Here is a 20,839-nt window from a genome sequence, read left to right on the forward strand (position 1 = left end):
GTTCTGGTGTTACTTGTTGACGGTGGAAGCTTCCACTGATTTGACACTCGGTACTGGTAAAGACCCGGGGTGAAGCTATTGCGGGGCAGAGCTCAGTGTACCTTACGATACGATACAGGCACGTCACACGCCATCAGTGCTGCAGGCAGCAGGTACTAGGTACCTAATTACCTTAGGCACGAAGAATACCCCAAACTTAACCTGAGGTAAAGTAAGGTACCCTCCTATACAGTACCTAAGGTAGGTAATTACCAGGCATCTGTTCTTTGCTCCAAGGCCTGATAGGGGACAAACCTCTTGCGCCACATGTGGCTCCCTCTTCAACGTTCTTCGTCTACGTGTACCGAGGCGTCGCACCATCACCATCTAGACCAGTCTCTTAGTGGTAGGGTGGGTGCGATGACGTTACGCCCCGTCTTGAAGATGGCATTACTTCGTAGTTGCGCACTTCGTAGTATTTCCTCAGTCGGACGATACACGTAGAGCGGCTTTGAGTGGCCACACCGACACGCTTCTTCCATGATCGCATCATTTCCTCAATTGGATAGGTGCGCTTGTATTGGCAGCATTGGTAGCAAGGCAGGAGGGGAGATGAAAGAGGGGCAAGGCTGTTGTTGGTGGGGGAGCCACGAGTGGAGGGGGAGGGGCAACGGAAATGGCTTCCAGGTACTATATATATATATATATATACCTTATATATATACCTAAGCTTAAGCTGCCAATTTTTGCTTTTGTACAACCGGCTCAAGCTTGCTGCTACTGCGAGACCTTCGCCTGTAACTTGAATTTCTTTCTTTTCTCAACGTGACGTTCTATTGCCCTCAGGAACCATGTCTCAACAAACCACGTAAGTTTGATCATCGCAAGCCGTCACCAATCGCGGTGACGTGTGTCTTCTTCATGGGCGAGGAAGGCGACTTGTTGTTAAATATTGGTTGACTGACGACGAGACAAGGCGCACTTTCACCCTCAACACCGGGGACAAGATCCCCGCCGTTGGTCTGGGTACCTGGCAATCCAAGCCCAATGAGGTCAAGCACGCCGTTGAGGCCGCCCTGCGCCGCGGCTACCGCCACATCGACACGGCCCTGGCCTACGGCAACGAGCGCGAGGTCGGCGACGGCATCAAGGCCTCGGGCGTTCCCCGCGAGGAGATCTGGATCACCACCAAGCTGGACAACCCCTGGCACAAGCGCGTGCCCGAGGGCCTCGCCTCCTCCCTCGAGAGTCTACAGACCGACTACATCGACCTCTACCTGATGCACTGGCCCTCCAGCACCGACCCCGACGACCTCAAGAAGCACTACCCGGACTGGGACTACGTCGACACGTGGCGCGAGATGCAGAAGCTCGTCGGCACCGGCAAGGTCCGCAACATCGGCGTGTCCAACTTCGGCATCACCCACCTCGAGCGCCTGCTCAACGACCCGTCCTGCAAGATCGTGCCCGCCGTGAACCAGGTCGAGCTGCACCCCTGCAACCCTTCGCCCAAGCTGCTCGAGTACAACAAGAGCAAGGGCATCCACACCACCGCCTACTCGTGCCTCGGCAGCACCGACTCGCCTCTGTACAAGAACGACTCCTTGCAGAACATCGCCAAGGCCAAGGGGAAGACCCCGCAACAGGTCCTCCTGCACTGGGGGCTCCAGCGCGGCACGAGCGTCATCCCGAAGTCCGTGTCCAAGGAGCGTATCGACGCCAACTTTGACCTGGACGGCTGGGAGCTGACCGACGAGGAGATGAAGCAGCTGTCCAGCTTCACGGAGCGATTCAAGGTCTGCGATGGCGCCTTTTTGCCCGATGGTGTCAAGGTCTTCCTGGGTGATGACGAATAGAGAGAAGTTAAGCATAAATGATGGAAGAAACGGTTTCTGCGTGTGCGTGTGCGTGTGTGTGTGCGTGTGTGTGTGTGTGTGCGTGGGGCATGGCAAGAAGAAAATACTGTTGGCATTCCGTGTCGCTGGTATTTCCGGGGTATATATATAGATGACACGCCCGATGGCACGCTAAAACTAAGAATAAAAGTTAAAGAGTAAAAATGCATTCATGAAACAATGCCAATGCCAATGCCAATGTGAGCCAAACAAAACAGCAGCAGAAACGAAATGTCAGAGTTTCGATTTGTCCTTCTGTGATTCGACCTCTTCTTCCCGCAGGACCTCAGCGACAGCTTCCCTCAGCTCCCGCGCTAGTTGATCCGCATCGTCCTCGTCGAGATCCTCCCTCTTACCCCGGCCAAACATGGTAAAACTCTCGCTGTATCTCCCGCTCGCACGTATCTCGGGCCGCGGGATGAGGTGGAAGTGCATGTGCATGACGACCTGCGCCGCAGCGGCGCCGTTATTCTGGACGACGTTCCAGTCCTCCACACCCGTGACGCGCGACAGGGCTTTCGAGAGGACGCGGAGGTATCGGCCTAGATCGGCGGCTTCATCTCGTGAGACGTCGGTGAGTTTCGGGCGGTGTGTCCGGGGGCAGAGCAGGAGGTGGCCACGGGAGAGGGGCATGATGTCGAGGAAGGCGACGAGGGTGCCTGTGGAGAGGACGACGAAGGCCGGGGGGGTTGTCTTGGTCGGGTCAATGTCGTGGTCGTGATCTCTTGGCGGGCTGGTTGCGCTGAACGGCGGGAAGTGGTCGGCGATGGTGCAGAAAGGGCAATTCGACTCGGGAGCATCGACGCCTGCCTCGAATTCGGATGGTGTCATGATGGGCGGTGGTAAATCGACGTAAGAGTGAATGGAAGCAAAAGCATTATAGAAGAATCCCAATTACAGGACCACCTATGGAGCTGTATGTATGATGTATGACGCGATGGAAAACAGAAGAATAGAATCAATGGATATACATCGTCGTGGTGGTGGAAGCAATTGTTTGAAGAGGATCAGCGGAATAGGTACCTTATTAAGGTACCTAGCTTAGGAAATACGGAGTACGGGAGTACATCTCGGCAGTTCCAACATTCTCAAATACATGTTGACCGCTTAGATATTCTGCCGGCTATCCGACCAGCCTCCGACCAATCAAATATCTATGAGCTAAAAGAAATCGTCCCCACCCGGTCCCATTTATCAGTTCAGCCATATGGTACCTTGGGTAGATTCCATTCTTTGGAAGAAAAGTTGAACAACCATCACACTCACGCCCCCCGCCTCCTTGCACAACAAGCAGCAAACTCCTAACATCCAACTCCCAACCCCCGAGTAAAGACACGAAAGAAGCGATTTCCCGATACGCAAATACTTTCTTTCCACCATGTCTCGCGAAGCCTACCAAGTCCCGACCGGTAGCCAAGCCGCCAACCCAGCAGCCGTGGGCAAGTCCTTCGATGCCTACGGTGGAGGCGCCGCCGAGGTCGGCCCCCAGATGCAGTACCTATGCGGTGACTGCGGGCTGAAGTTCCAGATGCGCCGCGGCGATGCCATTCGGTGCAAGGAGTGTGGATGCCGCATTCTTTACAAGGAGCGCACCAAGAGGTGAGTGGAGGGAGATGTGCTATGCCTCTGGTGGCTACGACGTTGCGATGGCTAACAAAGTTGCGCAGAATGGTCCAGTTCGAGGCGCGATGATACCATTTCGACATCACATCTTTTTACCTCGGTCGTTCCCGAAGAGCAAAGACGGCTACTTTTAACGTCATGCACGTCTGATGTCACGGGTCGCCATATCGCTTTTAGGTACGCAGGGGCTTAGGGCATTGGAGAAGCGGCGGGAAACATCACCTTTTTGAGAAGTAGAGATATGGGAGGCGTTGTGTGTGTAAATTTCAGGCATCAGGGCGCATGGTGTTAGTTCATTGAACAGGGACATCTGAATTTGATTTTCGCAGTCATGTCGCATTTCACAGTATTTACTCTTTTCTGCCCTAGGTATCCATTTGCGCAGTTGGTGCCCCTTCCTCAAACGCCAATGTGATCGGTATCCTGCTTTCAATTTTTTTAAACCCCCTGGAGTGTTGTCGACAACATCAACGTCTCTGCTGGTGTAGATATTTCGCGAAGCTTGCATCCGCCATGATGGAGTCTCCCTCCGAAGTTAGCGCCGCCTCGTACCTTGACTTCAGGCCTTCCCGGTCGTTTTCATCGTCAGGGATATCATCGTCGTCCACGTCGTCGCCCGCATCCATGTCATCTTCCTCTCCCTCCTTCTCCTTCTCCTTACCCTTACCCTTGGCCGCATTCACCGACATGCCCTTCATCATCTTGTCCAGCTCCTCTTCTCTTGCCTTCCGCCTCTGCTCGTCCCGCTCTTGTCTCCTGCGCTGCAACTCGGGCAAGTAGTCTTGTTTGAACTCCTCGGCCTTTTCTTGCACGGCCGCGAAGAACTCCTCCATGCCGGTGCCCAACCGCGAGCTCACGGGGACGAAACTCAGATGGGAGTAGAATTCTTCCAACACCAGACTCATCGAGCTGACCAAGCTGTTCATGTAACCGGAGCCTCCGGGACCACCCTCCCCCATGCCGTCGCCTGCCTGTTCCTCCTGCAGCGCGGCCTGGAAGGCTTCGAAATCTGTCATCCATTCCTTTGCGAAGCTGGCATCCTTGACGTCCGTCTTGTTGAATACGAGGATCATGGGCAATTTCGTCTTGTAGAGGATACTGCAGGCGTAGAGCATGTTACTGATGAATGTGCTCGTCGAGGCGGTACGTGGGGTGTCGATTATGTAGGCAATGACTGTCGGAAATGATGATGCGAAAGACTCGAGAAGAATGGTGCCGCTCGCGGACCAGACGAAGACTTCAATCTGTCCAGCTGTACGGGTATTAGCTCACGACGTATGGAAAGAAGGGGGGGGAGAGGTGATGCCTCACGTGTGTCCACGAGGATATGTTGAACGGGTTTCTTCTGGGGATTGCTCGGATCTGGTGTTGTTCTCTTTTCGAGAAGGTTGACGATCTGGTCGACTTTGGTGGCGAACAGGTTCAAAGAAGTGAGAATGCCTCCGTTGGGTCCTAGGTTGTACTGCTTCATGACTTCCTGGTAGTTGACCGAGTCGCGGATATCGATATTGCTCTCGAAAGGGACGTTGAGAACAGCTGGATCGAGATTGATCACATAAGGAGGGTCGTTTTTGCCATGGAGGTACGAGTTGATGCGGCGCATGAAAGTCGTCTTGCCCGAGCCTATGCAACCCATGTATCAGTCTCAATCCTGGTCCATGAGGATCATCGAGCGCAGAGCAGGGGAAAATACCAGCCATGCCGACACAGACAATGGCGACGGGCGACGGGCCCGTTGACGAGCCCGTTGCCTCTGAAGAGGGCGCAGAAGAGGATGTGGAAGCCATCTGTAGCAATTGGAGGGCGCACACTGAAGAGAGGGCCGGGGAGAAAAAGAAGACCCGGTCGTTGCAAAACGAGCTTGGAGGGAAAGTTCGATGAAGCTGCCCCGCGTGGGGCATTGCAGGGCCTGTGTACACTGTAAGGTAAGCATACTGTACTCGTACCGTATGGAGTAGCTACGTACCTTAGGTACCTTACGTGTACTTGAGAGAGCACATACGTCAGTGCACGAGCGAATGGGGCCACTCTGCTTAAGTACCCTAAGTAGGTACTCCGTAATTACCGTACAGGAAATTGAAGAAATTCCCACCGGTCAACAACACGGCTGACACTTCTGCACCGAATATGGACGGCCTGGATGAGTTTGAAAAGGCGCTTGCTGCAGAGAAAGGAGAAAAGGAGCGTATTGAGCGTGAAAAGGAAGAGCGAAGACAGAGGAAGAAGCACCGACACCATCACCGACACGACCGCGAAGACCGCGACAGAGATTCCCAGCGTCACCGAGACAGAGATCGAGACCGTGATAGGCATCATCGCCACAAGTCAAGTCACCGCGACGAAGACAAAGAGGAGGAAAAGCGGCATCGCCATCATCGGTCAAGCCGCGCCGACGATGATGACAACCACAGACACAAGCGACGCAGGCATTCAGACGACGAGGATGATCACGGTTCACGACGCAAGAGGCGAACCAGCACCGAAGAAAATACATTTGCCAATGTCCCGGATCCCAAGGAACAGCTTCCATTGCCAGACGAGGAAAAGACGCCAGATGCGGTTGCTGCCGACCGTGGGCCACTCGCGAGGGATGCTTGGATGACCGCGCCTTCGGCACTGGACGTCGACTACGTGCAGCGTCGCGACAAAGCTACTGAACGGCCGGCTCGGGAAGAAGCCCCTCGTGTGGTGCACGATCGTGAAATCAATCGAGACATCGGGGACTTGAGTAACATCAACCCCCTCGACAACGATATGCCCTCTGCCCCTGCCGAGCGGAAGGTTACCTACAAGTTCGGGGACCAGGGATCACAGTGGAGGATGATGAAGCTCAGAGCTGTCTGCACCGCGGCAGAGCAGACTGGGCGCTCGGTGGAAGACGTGGCCCTTGAGCGGTACGGCGACCTAGAAGATTTTGACGACGCTCGCGAAGAAAAGATGGAGCTAGACAGGCGGAAGATATACGGCGAAGGCTACGTCGGAAAAGAACAGCCCACGGGAGACCTGTACCGCGAGCGTCTGGAGAAGCACCGAGCCACGCAGAAGCGAGAAGCAGAAAGCTCCGCGGCGGAACTTGTCCAAGGGGCCGTCATCCCCGACCCTCCCATGCAGACGCCGATGGACCAGACCACGCTCAACCGGTTGCGGGCGCAAATGGTCAAAGCCAAGTTACGCAGGGCGCCCGACGCCGCAAAGCTGGAAAAGGAATACAACGAAGCTGCGGCCAGCTTCGCGAAGAACGGGCCTCAGGCGGTGGTGCTCGGCGTGCAGGACAACCGGATGCTGGCAGGCACGCGGGCAGAGGTCAAGCAAGTCGAGACCAAGAGGGGCCGGGACCGAGGCCAAGTCGAAGAGAATGAGGACATGTCGATCGAGGATATGGTCCGCGAGGAGCGGCGGACGCGCGGACAAGCAGGAGGCGAGGGCATGAGGTTGGCCGAACGGATCGCCAAGGACTCGCGGTTCGACGACGACCTCGAATACATGGACGAGAACGCCGACAAGCTGGCGAAGCGGGTGTACAAGTCGGACATCAACCTCAAGAACACGGCGGTCAACGAGTACCAGAAGCTGACGCGCATCCTCGAAAACTGCCCGCTCTGCTACCACGAAGACAAAGGCCAGCTGCCCATCGCGCCGGTCGTCTCGCTCGGGACGCGGGTGTACATGACGCTGCCGACGGAGCCGGAGGTCAGCGAGGGCGGCGCGGTGATCGTACCCCTGGCGCACCGCAAGAACCTGCTCGAGTGCGACGACGACGAGTGGGAGGAGATGCGCAACTTCATGAAGTCCCTGACGAGGATGTACCACGAGAGGGGCCAGGACGTCATCTTCTACGAAAACGCGGCGGCCCCGCAGCGACACCTGCACGCGGCCATGACGGCGCTGCCGATCCCGTACGAGGACGGGGCCATGGTGCCGGCCTACTTCCGGGAGGCGTTCCTGACGGCGGACGAGGAGTGGTCGCAGCACCGGAAAGTCATCGACACGGGGGCCAAGGCGGCGGAGGGCCTGGGTCGGATGGCGTTCCGGCGGTCGATTGCCAAGGAGATGCCGTACTTTCACGTGTGGTTCAACCTCGATGGCGGGTTGGGGCACATCATTGAGAATGCGGACATGTGGCCGCGGGGCGACCTTTTCGTGAGGGAAGTCGTGGGCGGCATCGTGGACGCGCCGCCGAACGTCATCAAGAAGCAGGGTCGTTGGAGGAGAGAAGACCCGAGGGTGGAAGGGTTCAAGAAGGGATGGAGGAAGTTTGACTGGACACGGATGCTTACGGAGGATTGAGCTTTGAATAATAGGTCATGTCGCCGGCGATACTACAACAACATTGACTCTTTTAGCATTTTCTTCTCTTGTTCTGCTGGATGTGTTCTTGTAGCTCGAGCCCTGTCACCTCGTTAATGTACGGATGGAGACCCTGGCTTGCGATCATCCCGACGAGGCGGTACCCAGTACGGACACGGCCTGCAGAGTCAAGGGGAGTCAAGGTCAAAGGCGAGTAAAGGCCAGTGCCGGACCCACATTAAGACTGTGCCGGCTCGTGGGTACAGTACCAAGTAGTGTACTTCGTAGGAATGGAAGTACTCCGTCCATCGGAGACGTCCATCGGATTACTACTTCTCACAATCATTTACACAGACTATAGGGCAGGTCACCTGACCTGCCCTAGAGCAGCCCACTATAGCCTAAACTCCTCCGCCTATAGCTAGCTCGAGGGATCTTCCCTTAATTAAGTATCACTTAACCCACTATTTAGTAGCGCTATTTAAATAGTGGTTAGTATAAGGGAACCAGCTATTTTACTTTAGCTAGGCTTATCTTATATATATTTATTTATTCTCTTTTTAACGAACTCTTTACCGACTATTTATTCCCTTTTTCTTTCTTTAGAAACCTTAGTAGATATCTACTAAGTGTTTTCGACTTATAAGTTTCTCGGGATATACCTCGTAGCGGAGATAAAAGAGGAGGTATTCTTTCTAGCTAAGCTAAATCCTCTTAATATATACCTACCGCGGTGAATAGAGAAAATTTTACTAAAGACGCGTTTTTAGAGTTATAACCGTTAGAGGACGGCTCCTGGACGGCGTTTTAGAGAAGCTCGGATAGATATAAAAATAATTCGGGAAGCTTTATTACGATACCCTCTCTCCCCGGGAGGAGAGAGTGACCTTTAAAGCTATTAGAGCCGATATATCTTTACTATACTAACCTTTTATTAGGGCGATATCGCCTTAGTATTAGGAAAGGAAATCCTTATCCTACTAAAAACCGACTCTTCCGTTTTTAGGTCTAAAGACAAAAGTTCTTTCGGGCGATACGGCGGCGTTTAGGCGTAAGTTGCTAGCTAAACCTTAGAATATTAGCCGCGATTTCTAAGAACGGATTCTAGGACGGGGTACTTCTTTCCCTATCCTAGGTATAAGGATAAGAGCGAGCTAGCGACTTCGCCGGTATACGCCGATTAGATAAAGTTACTCCTTAGCTATAAAGAGCTAGGGAAAGACGAAGCGATTAGATAAAGTTGTTTTAGAAGCTATAACGCGTTTAGTTAAGGACTAGATAAATATATTTCCCCTGATAGTCGTGGAGGAATCTCTTCTATTACTTTTTCTCCTCTTTATCTTCGATAGCTTTTATTTTACGACTTTATAGAATTTAAATACTAGCTTAATAAGAGAAATTATAAGTCTCTTTTTATTTAGCTAATATCGGCTAAAATACCTTCTTCTTCTTACTTTCTAGTACCCGTTATTTCTCCCGCTACTTATATCTAAGGGATAAGACAGTTTACCTGCGTTAAAAATTCTATTACTAAGTTCGTCTAAGAGGTCGAGTTAACCTGCTATTACTCTTATAAATATAACTCCTATATCTCCTTTTATCACTAAGCCCTTTTTTATATAGAGGTAACCCTCTCCTTAATATTCGTCTTCTTTATCGGAAGTGACTTTCACGGCGACTTTTCCTACTATAGCCGCTACTTTATAAATAAACTTTTCTCCTTTTAACTCCTTCGATATAACAAGCTAAGTAGGATAGGCCGCCGGAGCCGTGTCTAAGTTTACCGGCACGGGTATAGCCTATCTAACCACGGAATTTCTAAGCGATATTAAAGATATCGTTAATATACTTTTAGATAGAATCTCTCCGGAGGCTAAGAAGAGGCAGAAACTCCGGTTAATACGTATTAATTTAGCCGGACACGCCCGGGCGTAGTGGTAAATATTAGACGCAGATACCCGTAATAGTTAGGAGAAAACTAAGATAAAGTTCTAAGCTAAGTTTAAGGATAAGATAAGCTAGCGAGACGGCTAAGCGATTATAGAAGTTTCTATATTCTAACGAAAGGCTAAAGAGTAGCTTATCGACTACCTTAAAAGAGCGTTTAAGTTAAATATAAAGCCTATATCCCCGGAGCTATATCTCCTCCTCGCCTAACGCCTATACGAGTATATAGTAGATAGTAAGATTAACTCCTACCTTAGGGAATAAGTTAAGGACCGGCTTATAGCTTCTAGTAAGACGGTCTACGGAGTTCTCGATAAGTCCGTTATATTTAAGAATATTAAATATACTATTATTCAGGTCGCTAAGGGTACTTACGATATATCCGACCTTTTAGACGATAAGGATAGTACGAATAACCTTAGTATAGTAGAAGCTCTAAAAGGTATTAGTAAGTTTAGTAAGTCCTATAAAAAGTAGATAAACGCGGTTATCTATAAGTTAGCGGATCTTAGTATTCGCCTAGCGTAAAGCCGCCTATATAATCCTAACGCTTCTTTTTCCTCTTCTAATACCTGTCTAAAGACTGCTTTTTTATACCCCTTAAATATAGAGTGAGTTTTCTGCTTTAGTTACGGCGGGTAGGGATATCTTCTCCGAGATCACCCGGTAAAAGGCTTAAGGGAATAATAGTAATAGCGAAGGGAGACCTAGGAAGCACGTAAAGACGAGATACTTACAGCGATAGCCTCCGAATCTATAGGAGAAGATAAGGTGCTAGACGCTCCTTAGGAAGAGGAGGAATATAAGCTATATATACTAGAGTAGTAGGGAGAAATACTACTACTTATAGTATTATTAAGTATTCCGAGACTATCGCCCTAATATCACTACGCGAACCTAGCGCCTCCCTCCTAAGATTCACTTTATATAGGATTTTTAAAAATTAAGAGGTCCCCATACCGGTTCGATTTTCTTTATATATTTCGAGATTTAGCCTTTATTTCTTTATCTAAGGCTAAAAGCTGGTTTAAAACCTCGAATATCGATATCGGTTCTATAGCCGATACTTCTAAGAAAAGGGGCTTAGTAAAAGTCCTTCTATATACTTATCGAGACGTTTTCGCTACTACGCTCTAGGATATTAAAGTTACTCCTAGACTTATATACCGGATTACTTTAAAACCGGACGCTTAACCCCTTTTAAAATAGCGTTAATAGCGATATAGGCACTAATAGCGAGAATTCGCTAAGCGTGCTATACCCGAGATAGAGCGGGCCGGAATTCTTATAAAGGCTTTCTTAGCGCCTTAGGTAGCGCCGACTCTTTACCCGCTAAAGCCTAGAGAGAAAGAAGTCCTGCGAGTAGTCTATGATTTTCGAATTATTAACGCCGCCTTAGAGTGGCCTGCTTATCCTTATTATAATCTGGAAACCGATATCGATTCCGTGTAATAGGGCCGCCCTATAGTATACTCTAGCTACGACGCCTTTAACGGGTTTTAGGGTATCTAACTCGACCCGGCTTCGCGAGACCTATTTATAGTAACCGGACCTAATAGCACCTGGTATTATACCCGTATACCGTAAGGTCTTTTAGGCTCCCCTAGTATATACGCTTATTTCGGTAACCTTATCTTTAGAGACTTCTTCGACGATAAAAACGGTATACTAGATCCGAATATATACTATCCTTCTATCCTAGGATATATACGTGAACTAGAGATAAAACTTTTTATCTATATCAATAACCATAATATAAGCAGTACTAATTTCTTTTAACACTTTATTTACCTTTAGGTATATTATTTTCCTAGAGTAGTCTAGGGACTGATCGGCCTCTCTATAAAGAAATATCACTTCTTCCTTAACTACCTAGACCCGGTAGGTATATATATATATAATAGACGAATTCGACCTAGCTATAAATATCGCGATAAGTTTTTAGACTTCGCTTATAAGTTCTTATAGGCGCCCCTAATATCCTGGGAAGAGATTTAGCCTCTCTTATAATACACCCCGCCTTTTCGGAAATTTATCCTAGGCCGAGCGGGGCTCGAAGATATTATTAAGGACGCCTTTTAGGAATATATACTTACTACTACCCCGCTTAGTAAGCTAAGTATTCGTAAGTAGTGTGTCCGAAGAGTAACACCGGCCTAGGGATAAGAGTAGGCGGAGGCTCTTTAGAAACTCTGTGAAAAGATTTAGTATAGGGTGATTTTTGGAGTAGTCGACAGAGTATAGTTTTATATCTTAGCGGATATATCTAACTATGGCTTAGGAGCGGTGCTGCTATAACTAGATAGTAATCGATTCCCGGCGAGTTTATAAATTACTAATAAGAACTAGAGCTCCGTTAAAGTGATTTAGTTTATATCGTTTAGTCTTATAGAGGCTAAATGTCGCTATACTATACCGGAAAAAGAGACCCTCGCCGTCCTACGGGCGCTTTAGGAGATATAGTGGCTTATACTGTCTAGTCCTTACCCCGTGATAGTATATATAGATTATCTTAGCCTTATATAATCTATAAATAAATTTACCGAAATATAGACTAAGCTTCTTAAGTGGTTAGAGAAGCTTATAGAATTCGATTATATCTATATCCACTATTTAAATATATAAAAGGTTATTAAAGTTACGGACGGTCTTAGCCGTATACCCGTAAGGGTTTAGGATAACCCGAGACTATTTTAGAGGCGCTAGGCGTTAGAATACTCCTTTAAGGAAGGCTAACTCACCGTTATTACTCCGGATAGGCTTATATTAACTTCAACTAAGCCGACTCGGGATAAATCGCTCTTTAAATTAGGTAAAGGAGGGATATAGCTCGGCAATTAGATCAGTACTTTAGATGCTAGTATAGCTATATTAGAGGATTTACGGAAGCGGTCGGTATTACTACGGCCTATAGCAGGGCCTACGGATATCTTATAGGAGATAAGGTAAGATTTGCTACGATAGCTCCTTAGAATATAGGGTTTAGGTGAATAGTACGGGTAGGTTATTCGCCGTATTATTCTAGACCCGGATAGTTTTACTAAGGAGAATAAATAATAGCGTCGCGTGATTATATATATTAGCGATATATATTATATCTACGGTATTTATCTATATAAGGTGGAGTTAGACGATTCGCTAGTATATTATATCTCCCGCTAGGATATAGTGAAAATCCTAAGGCGTTTTTATAACGATAGCGGATATTATAGTATTAAGATTATATTAGCGAACTTCAAGGGCAGATACTATTAGCCTAATAGAGTAAAAGATTTAATAACTTACGTTCGCTTTTATGAAGTCTATTAGTAAATTTCGCCTCGATTACCGAAACTTCCGCTAGGACGCGTTATAGTCTCTTATCCTTTTAAGTTAGTGGGTATAGACTTTATAGGACTAATCTTAGCGCCCTCCTAAGATAGAGATCGGTATATTTTAGTACTAATCGACTATATAATACGCTGTATCCTGTTATTCCCGATAGCGGTGGTAGATACGGTGTTAGTTTATAATAAGCTATGTACTAGGATAGTAGTAGTTTTCGGGTGGCCTAAGTTCTTTTACTACGATAACGGATTATATTTTAAGAATATTATATTAGAGGCTATTACCCGTTTTTATAGCTCGACGATAATTTTCGGGCTAGTTTTATACCTAAACTCGATAGGCCTACTAGAAAGCGTAGTTAAGTTAGTAAAAGTATAGCTACGAAAATACGCTATATCGTGTTCGCCTAATAAGAAGATAAGGGGAGACGTTTCCCGATAGTATTTAGAGGTGCCTAATATCGCGTAAAGACTAAATACTAGTTACCTAGCGGTGATTAGCACCTTACTAGCGAGGGCTATATTCGGTTTTAGCCCCTTTTATAGCGATAACGCTATAGTGGAGAGCGAGGACTTAGAGTAGGCTTAAGAGTACCGTGATAGAGGGATGGATACCTTATACACGACACTACGATAATACTTCCTAACTAAACGGGGGACTCTTCTACGCGTTATTAAGCTAGAAGAGTATCTAGAGGTATTATTGGACCTGGACGGGTTTTATCACTTTACGTCCTTAGATATTCTGATAGAGGATTAAGATAAGCGTTAACTTCGATATAACCGGTTCGATATTAGGATAATAGATAGGGACGAAATACCTTTACTATAAGTCGCGCGGAAAATACACCCTAGTATACTTATATAGGAATTAGCGGATAAGTTAGGTAAATCGATTTCGAAGTTTAACCCGACTTAGGTCGGTCCGTATAGGCTATTTAAGGCGGCGTCTCCGGTATCTTAGTGGACCACAATATAGCTAGAGTATCCGCTACGCTAAGTGGAGAAAGATAACTATAGAAAGATATATATCGACTACCTTAAGCCCGTTATAGTAAGACTATACTATTTACGGGATAGAGATATTATAGCGGCTAATGCTTAGAGGAAGAGAGTATCAGTTAGGACGTAGATTAACGGGATTCAGATAATTAATTTACAAGTAGCCCCGTTATATTATATACGTATACTGGAAGAGGAGGATATCGGCAGTGGTTTTTAAGGGTATCACGATAGCAGGATTTAGGGTTTATAGAGGTTTTCTGGTGTGGTTTTACAGGTTCTATTAAGTTATCCAGCTTAGGGATAAGCTGCTATCGAGTTGGACGGGTTATAGGGTAGATTAGGTGACCTGCCCTAGAGTAGCCTATTATAGCCTAAACTCCTCCGCCTATAGCTAGCTCGAGGGATCTTCCCTTAATTAAGCATTACTTAACCCACTGTTTGGCAGCGCTATTTAAGACCAAACTAAAATTATCTCGGGAGACTTGCAAGGTATCCGTAATCACCTTAAGGTACAGAGTACATTGAACCTTGTGGTCAAACAACCCCACAGCGCCGAGTTGTCCAAGGCGCTACCTCAGCTACCTAGGTAATAAAGCATTGTGCACAGGATGTTTGGCGCGACTGGGCGCTCTAGTCCGCAACAGGACACCCTTTCTTATGGTCCCCTCCTTTTCTCGTTCTCTATTTCCCGCCCTCCTCTCTAATCATCATCATTTTCCTCACCTTTTTATAGCCTTCCTGTCCTACCGAAAGACATTACAATACAAATAGCAGTCGACAATTCGACCATTTCTTCAACCCTATATTCAATCCAGCATCTCTTTTTTTTTTTTTTTTTTTTTTGTTGTTGAAATCTCTGTCGACGCAGGGCCACCAGCCACCAGCCACCGACCACAATCACATTGTGGGACCCCTTGGCGGCGACACGTTTCTCCCCATTCCGAACAGCCCTCTTTCGTCATCAAATCCTCATCGCTTTTGCCCCCTCGACAAGGAAACCGGGAACGCACTTCACATTCCCTTCCCAAACATCAACGTCGAACGTGGTGGGAAAAAGAGCAGCAAGATCATCATATTCTCCGGTTTTGTTCCGCTTCTCAGAGCACACACCACCCTTCAACATGTCTTGGGAACTGTCGCGGCGTCGCCTCGCTCGGGTCATTAACAGCAAATACATCTACGGGCGTCTGGTACGGTTTCCCCACTCAGAACACAGGGTACCTCGACATAGCATCGCACTACCTTCCGTCGTGTTCCTTCTTCGCGTTTCATGCTTTTTTTGTTCCTTCCCATTTTATTTCCTGTCGACGTAATTTGTTTACAGCATTCAGGAAGCCATCATCACTCTTGTGCTAACCCGGTCTTCTCTTCTCGTCACATTGTAGCCTTTGTTGCACGCCATCATATTCTTCATCGAAATGGCCCTCCTCGCTAGGCTGACCGCACGGTTCAACGCCTACTATGAAGAACGACCGCGTATGTTTCCTTCCTCCCCCATCGTCTTTTGGTCTTCCTTGGATTGTCCGCTAGATGGAAGAGAATAAGAATAAAAGCTGACGGATAGCACCACCTCGAGTAGTCCTCACGATGATGGTCACCAACGCCATCTTGGGTGGCATCGCCGACACGACCGCCCAAACCATCACAATCCTCCGCCAGACAGCCCTCCGAAAACCCGGCGGCGTAGGCAAAGACGACGACATCGCCATCGAGATCCACGAACTCGACCGGAAGAATCCGATGCTCGACCGCGACCTGATCCCCGAGTCGAAGCTGCTGCCGCCGCCCTTCGACTTTGAGCGCCTCACCCGCTTCATGGCCTACGGCTTCGGCATGGCCCCCGTGCAGTTCAAGTGGTTCAAGTTCCTGTCGAAGGCGTTCCCCATCACCAAGGAGGCGGCGTTCGGGCCGGCGATGAAGCGGGTGGCGTTCGACCAGCTCGTGTTCGCGCCGCTCGGTATCGCCTGCTTCTTTACCGTCATGACCGTCGCCGAGGGGGGCGGCCGCAGGGCCGTCTGCAACAAGCTTCGCGACATGTACGTCCCGACGCTCAAGGCCAACTTCCTGCTATGGCCCGCCGTGCAGGTCATCAACTTTCGCCTGATGCCGGTGCAGTTCCAGCTGGTGAGTCTTTCAGTTCTCTGTTGCCCTGTATCAGGTTTCTGGTTCAGTTGTCTCGTATCGTTTCGTATTCAACGGACAAGTGGCTGACATGGAGCCCTCCCTCCCCACGTTGTACAGCCCTTCGTCTCTACTGTCGGTATTGCTTGGACGGCATACCTCTCTCTGACCAACTCGGCTGAAGATGTCGACATGCGAACAAGCCAAAACGGACCTTCCGACATTCGTCTTTCTTAAAAGTTCTCGACTTATAAAAGCTTTGACCTATCTCTTCTTTCGCTTCTTTCAACTGAGGTTATCGGATTCAGGGCATGGCCACGGACTAGGGCAATCAGACTAAAGTGCCTGCACTGGTCAAGATCATATTTCGGGGCGTTTTTGTCTTTGCATTGCTACGGTGCTACGGATTCTTCTCGGCCTGGGTGCCTACGGTTCGTTTGGCTTGATGTCCAGCTTAGAGTTGCTTGTCGCGAGTCTCTAAATTTCTCTTTTGCTGTGCACTCTACCTGGGTTTGGGACAGGCGTTCGACGGTGGGCGGTAATGACGGTTCACTTATACTTTCTTTTTTCCTCCTTTTTTTTTTTTCTCTTTTTTTTTGTTCTCTTCTTTTTGTTTTGCCTCGGCAACACGATGGGCATGTCCCTGCCTCTTCATTGACAAGGGCAGTGTTTAGAAAGAATTGATATTTCCTTTGGTATAGTATTTTAGATGGCTGTCAATGGTACTCTTTGCCTTCTGATGGATTTTCTAATTGTCTCCAGCTCTCTGTAACCGAGTTCATTGCTGATGTCTGATGTACCAGTACAGACGCCCTAAGAAGACACGATGGTGCATCTCTTGACAATGACGCATCAACTTTCGCAGTTGCCCCGGACAATCAGCCTTTCGTTTACTAGTGCGAGAGGTAAATCCCGAGCGAACGACGGGAGAGATCGGTTTAGGGTCGGAATGACGGCTGATACCGGGACTGAGAGGGTGACGGCGCAGGATCGAGAATCCAATTGGGGTTGGTTGCATTCTCGACAAGAGCTTTGGGTGGGGCGCTGAAAATGGCATCGTCTTATAATGCCATGTACAAGTAGGAAATCACTGGTCAAATATAATTACTCCATATTCGGGTGTACCTACGGATACTAACAGTACTATGGGGTCCTGATGATGGGGCCCAAGCTGCGGATCTGATGGAAGGTGTTACCCATGGGCCATTACCCCTCCATTCGATCTTGCTCCTCCCCCACCTACTCCCTACCTACTCCGTTACTCGCAGTGCAGAGTGCAGAACAGAGTGCAGGCAGGACCGACCTGCGGGACAATAAGTCGTAAGAACCTGGAAGTCTTGGAAAGTGATTAAATAAGGTACTTCGTACTATCAAATCACCCCACCATACCATAAAAGTCGAGCCTCCCACCTCCCACCCTCCCTCTCCTTCCATCGCCATCTCAAAAACAGCTGCGTTCTTTTTCTCTTCTTATTGGGTTTCTTCTTTCTTCTTACGAAAACCCCTCAATTTCACTTACAATAATACGTCCCCCCATATCCCGCAGCACTCTCGTCCTTTACGCCAGAAGATACCCCGCCCCTCTTCATCCAAAATGTCTCTCGCCAACAAGCTCTCCATTACCGACGTCGATCTCAAGGACAAGCGCGTCCTGATTCGGGTGAGTCTTTGGCAATTCGATACGTTTTGTTCATCCGGCCTTATTGCGTTGATTGGAGCCCTCCTCCTTGGGTTGAGACGAGAGTAGGAGGAGCATGATGGCGAAGGAGAAAGAAGGAGGGGTTCTGTGGAAAACGGGACCATTGGAATATGAAAGATATGCCAATGAAATCAAGCTGACATTGTTCTTCCACTCCGCCAGGTCGACTTCAACGTCCCCCTCGATGCCGAAAAGAAGATCACCAACAACCAGCGCATTGTCGGTGCTCTTCCCACCATCAAGTACGCCATCGAGAATGGCGCCAAGGCCGTCATCCTCATGTCCCACCTGGGCCGCCCCGATGGCAAGGTGAACGAGAAGTACAGCCTCAAGCCCGTCGTCCCCGAGCTGGAGAAGTTGCTGGGCAAGTCGGTCATTTTCGCCCCCGATTGCGTCGGCCCGGAGGTTGAGGAGATCGTCAACAAGGCCGAGGGCGGCCAGGTCGTCCTGCTGGAGAACCTGCGCTTCCACGCCGAGGAGGAGGGTTCCTCCAAGGATAAGGATGGCAACAAGGTCAAGGCCGACAAGGCCAAGGTCGAGGACTTCCGCAAGGGTCTGACCGCTCTCGGCGACATCTACGTCAGTATGTAGCCCCTTTGTCTTGCGCTTTCCGTCTCCTACCTCGTCTTTACCTCTTCTGTACCTCTCTTTTTGTTCCCGTGGTCCGCCACATGCTGATGCGTTCGACCTAGACGATGCTTTCGGCACTGCGCACCGCGCCCACTCGTCCATGGTCGGTGTCGAGTTGCCGCAGAAGGCGGCCGGTTTCCTCATGAAGAAGGAGCTCGACTACTTTGCCAAGGCTCTCGAGAACCCCCAGCGTCCTTTCCTGGCCATCCTGGGCGGCGCCAAGGTCTCGGACAAGATCCAGCTCATCGACAACCTCCTCGACAAGGTCAACACGCTCATCATCTGCGGCGGCATGTCCTTCACATTCAAGAAGACGCTCTATGGCGTCTCCATCGGCGACTCGCTCTTCGATGAGAACGGCGCCAAGACGGTCGGCAAGCTGATGGAGAAGGCCAAGGCCAACAACGTCAAGGTGGTCCTGCCCGTGGACTACATCACGGCCGACAAGTTCGACAAGGACGCCAAGACGAGCTTCGCCACGGACGAGTCGGGCATCCCCGACGGCTGGATGGGCCTCGACTGCGGAGCCAAGAGCATCGAGCTCTACAAGGAGGCCATCCAGGAGGCCAAGACCATCCTGTGGAACGGCCCGGCCGGCGTCTTCGAGTTTGACAAGTTCGCCAACGGCACCAAGGCCACGCTTGACGCCGCCGTGGCGGCTTCGGAGGAGGGCAAGATTGTCATCATTGGTGGCGGTGACACGGCCACCGTTGCCGCCAAGTACGGTGTCGAGGATAAGCTCAGCCACGTCTCCACCGGCGGCGGCGCTTCCCTGGAGCTTCTCGAGGGCAAGGCCCTGCCCGGTGTTGTCGCCCTGTCGAGTAAGTAAACAATTTGGACCTCCTTAGGTGGTAGTCATGATCGTGGCCGGGGTCTGATGAACGAGGGTTCTTCCGCCGACTGTGGAAAAAGATCGAACCAGACGAATGGATGAGACGAGGCCTAGCCTTTGATGAGATGGCTTTTCTCCGGCAAACAGTCCGGATCCTTAAAATAACGTCACGTAGCTGAATAAGATAATGAAAAGCAAAAAAGAGAGAGAAGAAAAAGGAAGAAAGCCTTGACCATCACTTCAAGTAGAACAGCACAAACCAGAACTCATGACTCGTGGGTCTTTACGAGTTAGGTGTTGTATGTATGTTTGCCATTGCAATAAAGGACATTGAATTTCCCTATCCGGGCCTCGTAGTCTATGCTTCAAGGCCATGATGCCATCTAGCCCGATCTATTCTCCGTGGCGTGAATTCTGCTCTTCCGCTTCCCCCGTGTGCCAGGCGGATAAGCAGTCATCGTCGCTTCGACGCCTCGACCTTCTTGAGTTCCTCCCTGTGATGGGCGTTAGCGATTGTACTCGACACAGCAATTCTTGGGACATAGGGGGTGTGGTTTTCGACGCAAGTAAAGGTCGGGGCAAGAAGGAAAAACAGACTTCAGCTGTGTGGAAAAGTCATCGGTGGTATCGTCATCGTCCCAGCTCTCCTCCCAGAGATGCTGCGTTGTGTTGTTGCCGCCGGCCGCTTCGGTTTCTTCCTCGGCCCAGTCTGCGGTTCAAACGTTAGCTCTCTCCTCTTTGAGTACGAGAATAGGTCGGGACAAGGGCGGGAATTCTTGGTTGGGCGGATGGGCGGATGGGCAGATGGATACGAAGGCCAAAAAAAAAACCCAAAAAAAGAAACGTGAAAGGTAGCGGAAGGAAATAGACGCAGCGTACCGTCGACGGGGAAATCCTCAAACTCGTCGTCCTCTCCTAGCACCGCCGCGTTGGAGGGCTTCTGCTCCTCCTCGGGCTTGGACTGCTGCTGGGTCGGCGCCTTTTCTTGTGTGGTGGTGGCCTTGCTGTCTGAGGATGCCATTTTGTCTAGGAGGGGGCTCTCAAACGGATATTAGACGGGACTCGGGTTTTTGTGTTTTGTTGTTCGCGCTATGGTCGAAGCTGTGTTGAGTGTTTCGTCTCTGTGTTCTGCGACGTAGTAGGCAGACGGGGAAATGGTGATCGTGGGGTGGGAATTGGGAAGAAGACGTCGTGGAGGTTGAAGGTTGAAGGATGATGCGATCTAGGAGGATGCAGTGCCAGTTGCGAAGGAGAGCTCTGGCTGTAGTGTACAAAGTTCGAAGTACCGACAGGTCGTGAAGGCAGGTTGCAAAGCAGTACGTACCCGTACCCACCTCCCGTCGTCCTTACTCAGAACCTCATGCGAGAGCAACTTGGTCCGTGCATCAACATCTTCACTCGGTTCAAGTCGTGATGGACAGGACGAAGAAAGGCCAGTAGGATACCGTTGAATATTCTGTATCCATATTCGTGAAATCGGAGGAATAAAAGAGAC

The 20,839-nt window shown here is 49.6% G+C and overlaps 9 protein-coding genes across 9 annotated transcripts; 5 read left to right on the top strand and 4 right to left on the bottom strand.

Moving 5' to 3' along the window:
- The first annotated feature begins 704 nt into the window (after positions 1-704).
- Positions 705-2,034, top strand: SODALDRAFT_298165 (GCY protein). The gene is made up of 2 exons (XM_028608838.1): positions 705-847; positions 956-2,034. Exons 1-2 carry the CDS (start codon positions 831-833, stop codon positions 1,833-1,835), a joined length of 897 nt encoding a protein of 298 aa, XP_028464491.1. The 5' UTR covers positions 705-830; the 3' UTR covers positions 1,836-2,034.
- Positions 1,648-2,877, bottom strand: SODALDRAFT_334889 (HIT-like protein). Its single transcript, XM_028612320.1, has one exon. The coding sequence runs from the start codon at positions 2,703-2,705 to the stop codon at positions 2,109-2,111; it is 597 nt and encodes a 198-aa protein (XP_028464492.1). The 5' UTR covers positions 2,706-2,877; the 3' UTR covers positions 1,648-2,108.
- A 375-nt stretch (positions 2,878-3,252) lies between these two features.
- On the top strand, positions 3,253-3,566 carry SODALDRAFT_361502 (DNA directed RNA polymerase; the record flags this gene model as incomplete). The annotated part of the gene is made up of 2 exons (XM_028614377.1): positions 3,253-3,473; positions 3,542-3,566. The coding sequence occupies 2 exons, from the start codon at positions 3,253-3,255 to the stop codon at positions 3,564-3,566; spliced, it is 246 nt and encodes an 81-aa protein (XP_028464493.1).
- Positions 3,567-3,819: 253 nt separating this feature from the next.
- Positions 3,820-5,348, bottom strand: SODALDRAFT_314169 (hypothetical protein). The gene is made up of 3 exons (XM_028609254.1): positions 5,191-5,348; positions 4,809-5,120; positions 3,820-4,749 (listed from the first exon to the last, which is right to left on the bottom strand). The coding sequence occupies exons 1-3, from the start codon at positions 5,282-5,284 to the stop codon at positions 3,965-3,967; spliced, it is 1,191 nt and encodes a 396-aa protein (XP_028464494.1). The 5' UTR covers positions 5,285-5,348; the 3' UTR covers positions 3,820-3,964.
- A 242-nt stretch (positions 5,349-5,590) lies between these two features.
- On the top strand, positions 5,591-7,784 carry SODALDRAFT_351966 (hypothetical protein; the record flags this gene model as incomplete). Its single annotated transcript, XM_028613566.1, has 1 exon — positions 5,591-7,784. The coding sequence occupies exon 1, from the start codon at positions 5,625-5,627 to the stop codon at positions 7,782-7,784; it is 2,160 nt and encodes a 719-aa protein (XP_028464495.1). The 5' UTR covers positions 5,591-5,624.
- A 7,399-nt stretch (positions 7,785-15,183) lies between these two features.
- Positions 15,184-16,420, top strand: SODALDRAFT_280926 (vacuolar membrane protein; the record flags this gene model as incomplete). The annotated part of the gene is made up of 4 exons (XM_028608264.1): positions 15,184-15,252; positions 15,448-15,538; positions 15,642-16,186; positions 16,304-16,420. The coding sequence occupies 4 exons, from the start codon at positions 15,184-15,186 to the stop codon at positions 16,418-16,420; spliced, it is 822 nt and encodes a 273-aa protein (XP_028464496.1).
- A 701-nt stretch (positions 16,421-17,121) lies between these two features.
- SODALDRAFT_361507 (hypothetical protein) lies at positions 17,122-17,383 on the bottom strand (the record flags this gene model as incomplete). Its single annotated transcript, XM_028614378.1, has 2 exons — positions 17,122-17,227; positions 17,328-17,383. 2 exons carry the CDS (start codon positions 17,381-17,383, stop codon positions 17,122-17,124), a joined length of 162 nt encoding a protein of 53 aa, XP_028464497.1.
- A 353-nt stretch (positions 17,384-17,736) lies between these two features.
- SODALDRAFT_334893 (phosphoglycerate kinase) lies at positions 17,737-19,688 on the top strand. Its single transcript, XM_028612321.1, has 3 exons — positions 17,737-17,843; positions 18,045-18,465; positions 18,575-19,688. Exons 1-3 carry the CDS (start codon positions 17,778-17,780, stop codon positions 19,339-19,341), a joined length of 1,254 nt encoding a protein of 417 aa, XP_028464498.1. The 5' UTR covers positions 17,737-17,777; the 3' UTR covers positions 19,342-19,688.
- SODALDRAFT_334894 (hypothetical protein) lies at positions 19,509-20,692 on the bottom strand. The gene is made up of 3 exons (XM_028612322.1): positions 20,224-20,692; positions 19,942-20,053; positions 19,509-19,838 (listed from the first exon to the last, which is right to left on the bottom strand). Exons 1-3 carry the CDS (start codon positions 20,363-20,365, stop codon positions 19,799-19,801), a joined length of 294 nt encoding a protein of 97 aa, XP_028464499.1. The 5' UTR covers positions 20,366-20,692; the 3' UTR covers positions 19,509-19,798.
- Between the last annotated feature and the right edge of the window lie 147 nt (positions 20,693-20,839).

This window comes from Sodiomyces alkalinus (genome assembly GCF_003711515.1).
Source record: "Sodiomyces alkalinus F11 unplaced genomic scaffold SODALscaffold_8, whole genome shotgun sequence".
In the NCBI taxonomy this organism is placed as follows: domain Eukaryota; kingdom Fungi; phylum Ascomycota; class Sordariomycetes; order Glomerellales; family Plectosphaerellaceae; genus Sodiomyces; species Sodiomyces alkalinus.

Excerpts from the sequence above, each read along its gene's own strand:
- SODALDRAFT_334893 (XM_028612321.1), top strand. The coding sequence starts at position 17,778 with ATGTCTCTCGCCAACAAGCTCTCCATTACCGACGTCGATCTCAAGGAC. Across the intron at positions 17,844-18,044 it reads ACAAGCGCGTCCTGATTCGG|GTCGACTTCAACGTCCCCCT; the intron begins GTGAGTCTTTGG and ends CCACTCCGCCAG. Across the intron at positions 18,466-18,574 it reads TCTCGGCGACATCTACGTCA|ACGATGCTTTCGGCACTGCG; the intron begins GTATGTAGCCCC and ends CGTTCGACCTAG.
- SODALDRAFT_314169 (XM_028609254.1), bottom strand. The coding sequence starts at position 5,284 with ATGGCTTCCACATCCTCTTCTGCGCCCTCTTCAGAGGCAACGGGCTCG. Across the intron at positions 5,121-5,190 it reads TGTCTGTGTCGGCATGGCTG|GCTCGGGCAAGACGACTTTC; the intron begins GTATTTTCCCCT and ends TGGGTTGCATAG. Across the intron at positions 4,750-4,808 it reads ACATATCCTCGTGGACACAC|CTGGACAGATTGAAGTCTTC; the intron begins GTGAGGCATCAC and ends ATACCCGTACAG.
- SODALDRAFT_334894 (XM_028612322.1), bottom strand. The coding sequence starts at position 20,365 with ATGGCATCCTCAGACAGCAAGGCCACCACCACACAAGAAAAGGCGCCG. Across the intron at positions 20,054-20,223 it reads TGAGGATTTCCCCGTCGACG|ACTGGGCCGAGGAAGAAACC; the intron begins GTACGCTGCGTC and ends TTTGAACCGCAG. Across the intron at positions 19,839-19,941 it reads GACTTTTCCACACAGCTGAA|GGAGGAACTCAAGAAGGTCG; the intron begins GTCTGTTTTTCC and ends CGCCCATCACAG.
- SODALDRAFT_334889 (XM_028612320.1), bottom strand. The coding sequence starts at position 2,705 with ATGACACCATCCGAATTCGAGGCAGGCGTCGATGCTCCCGAGTCGAAT.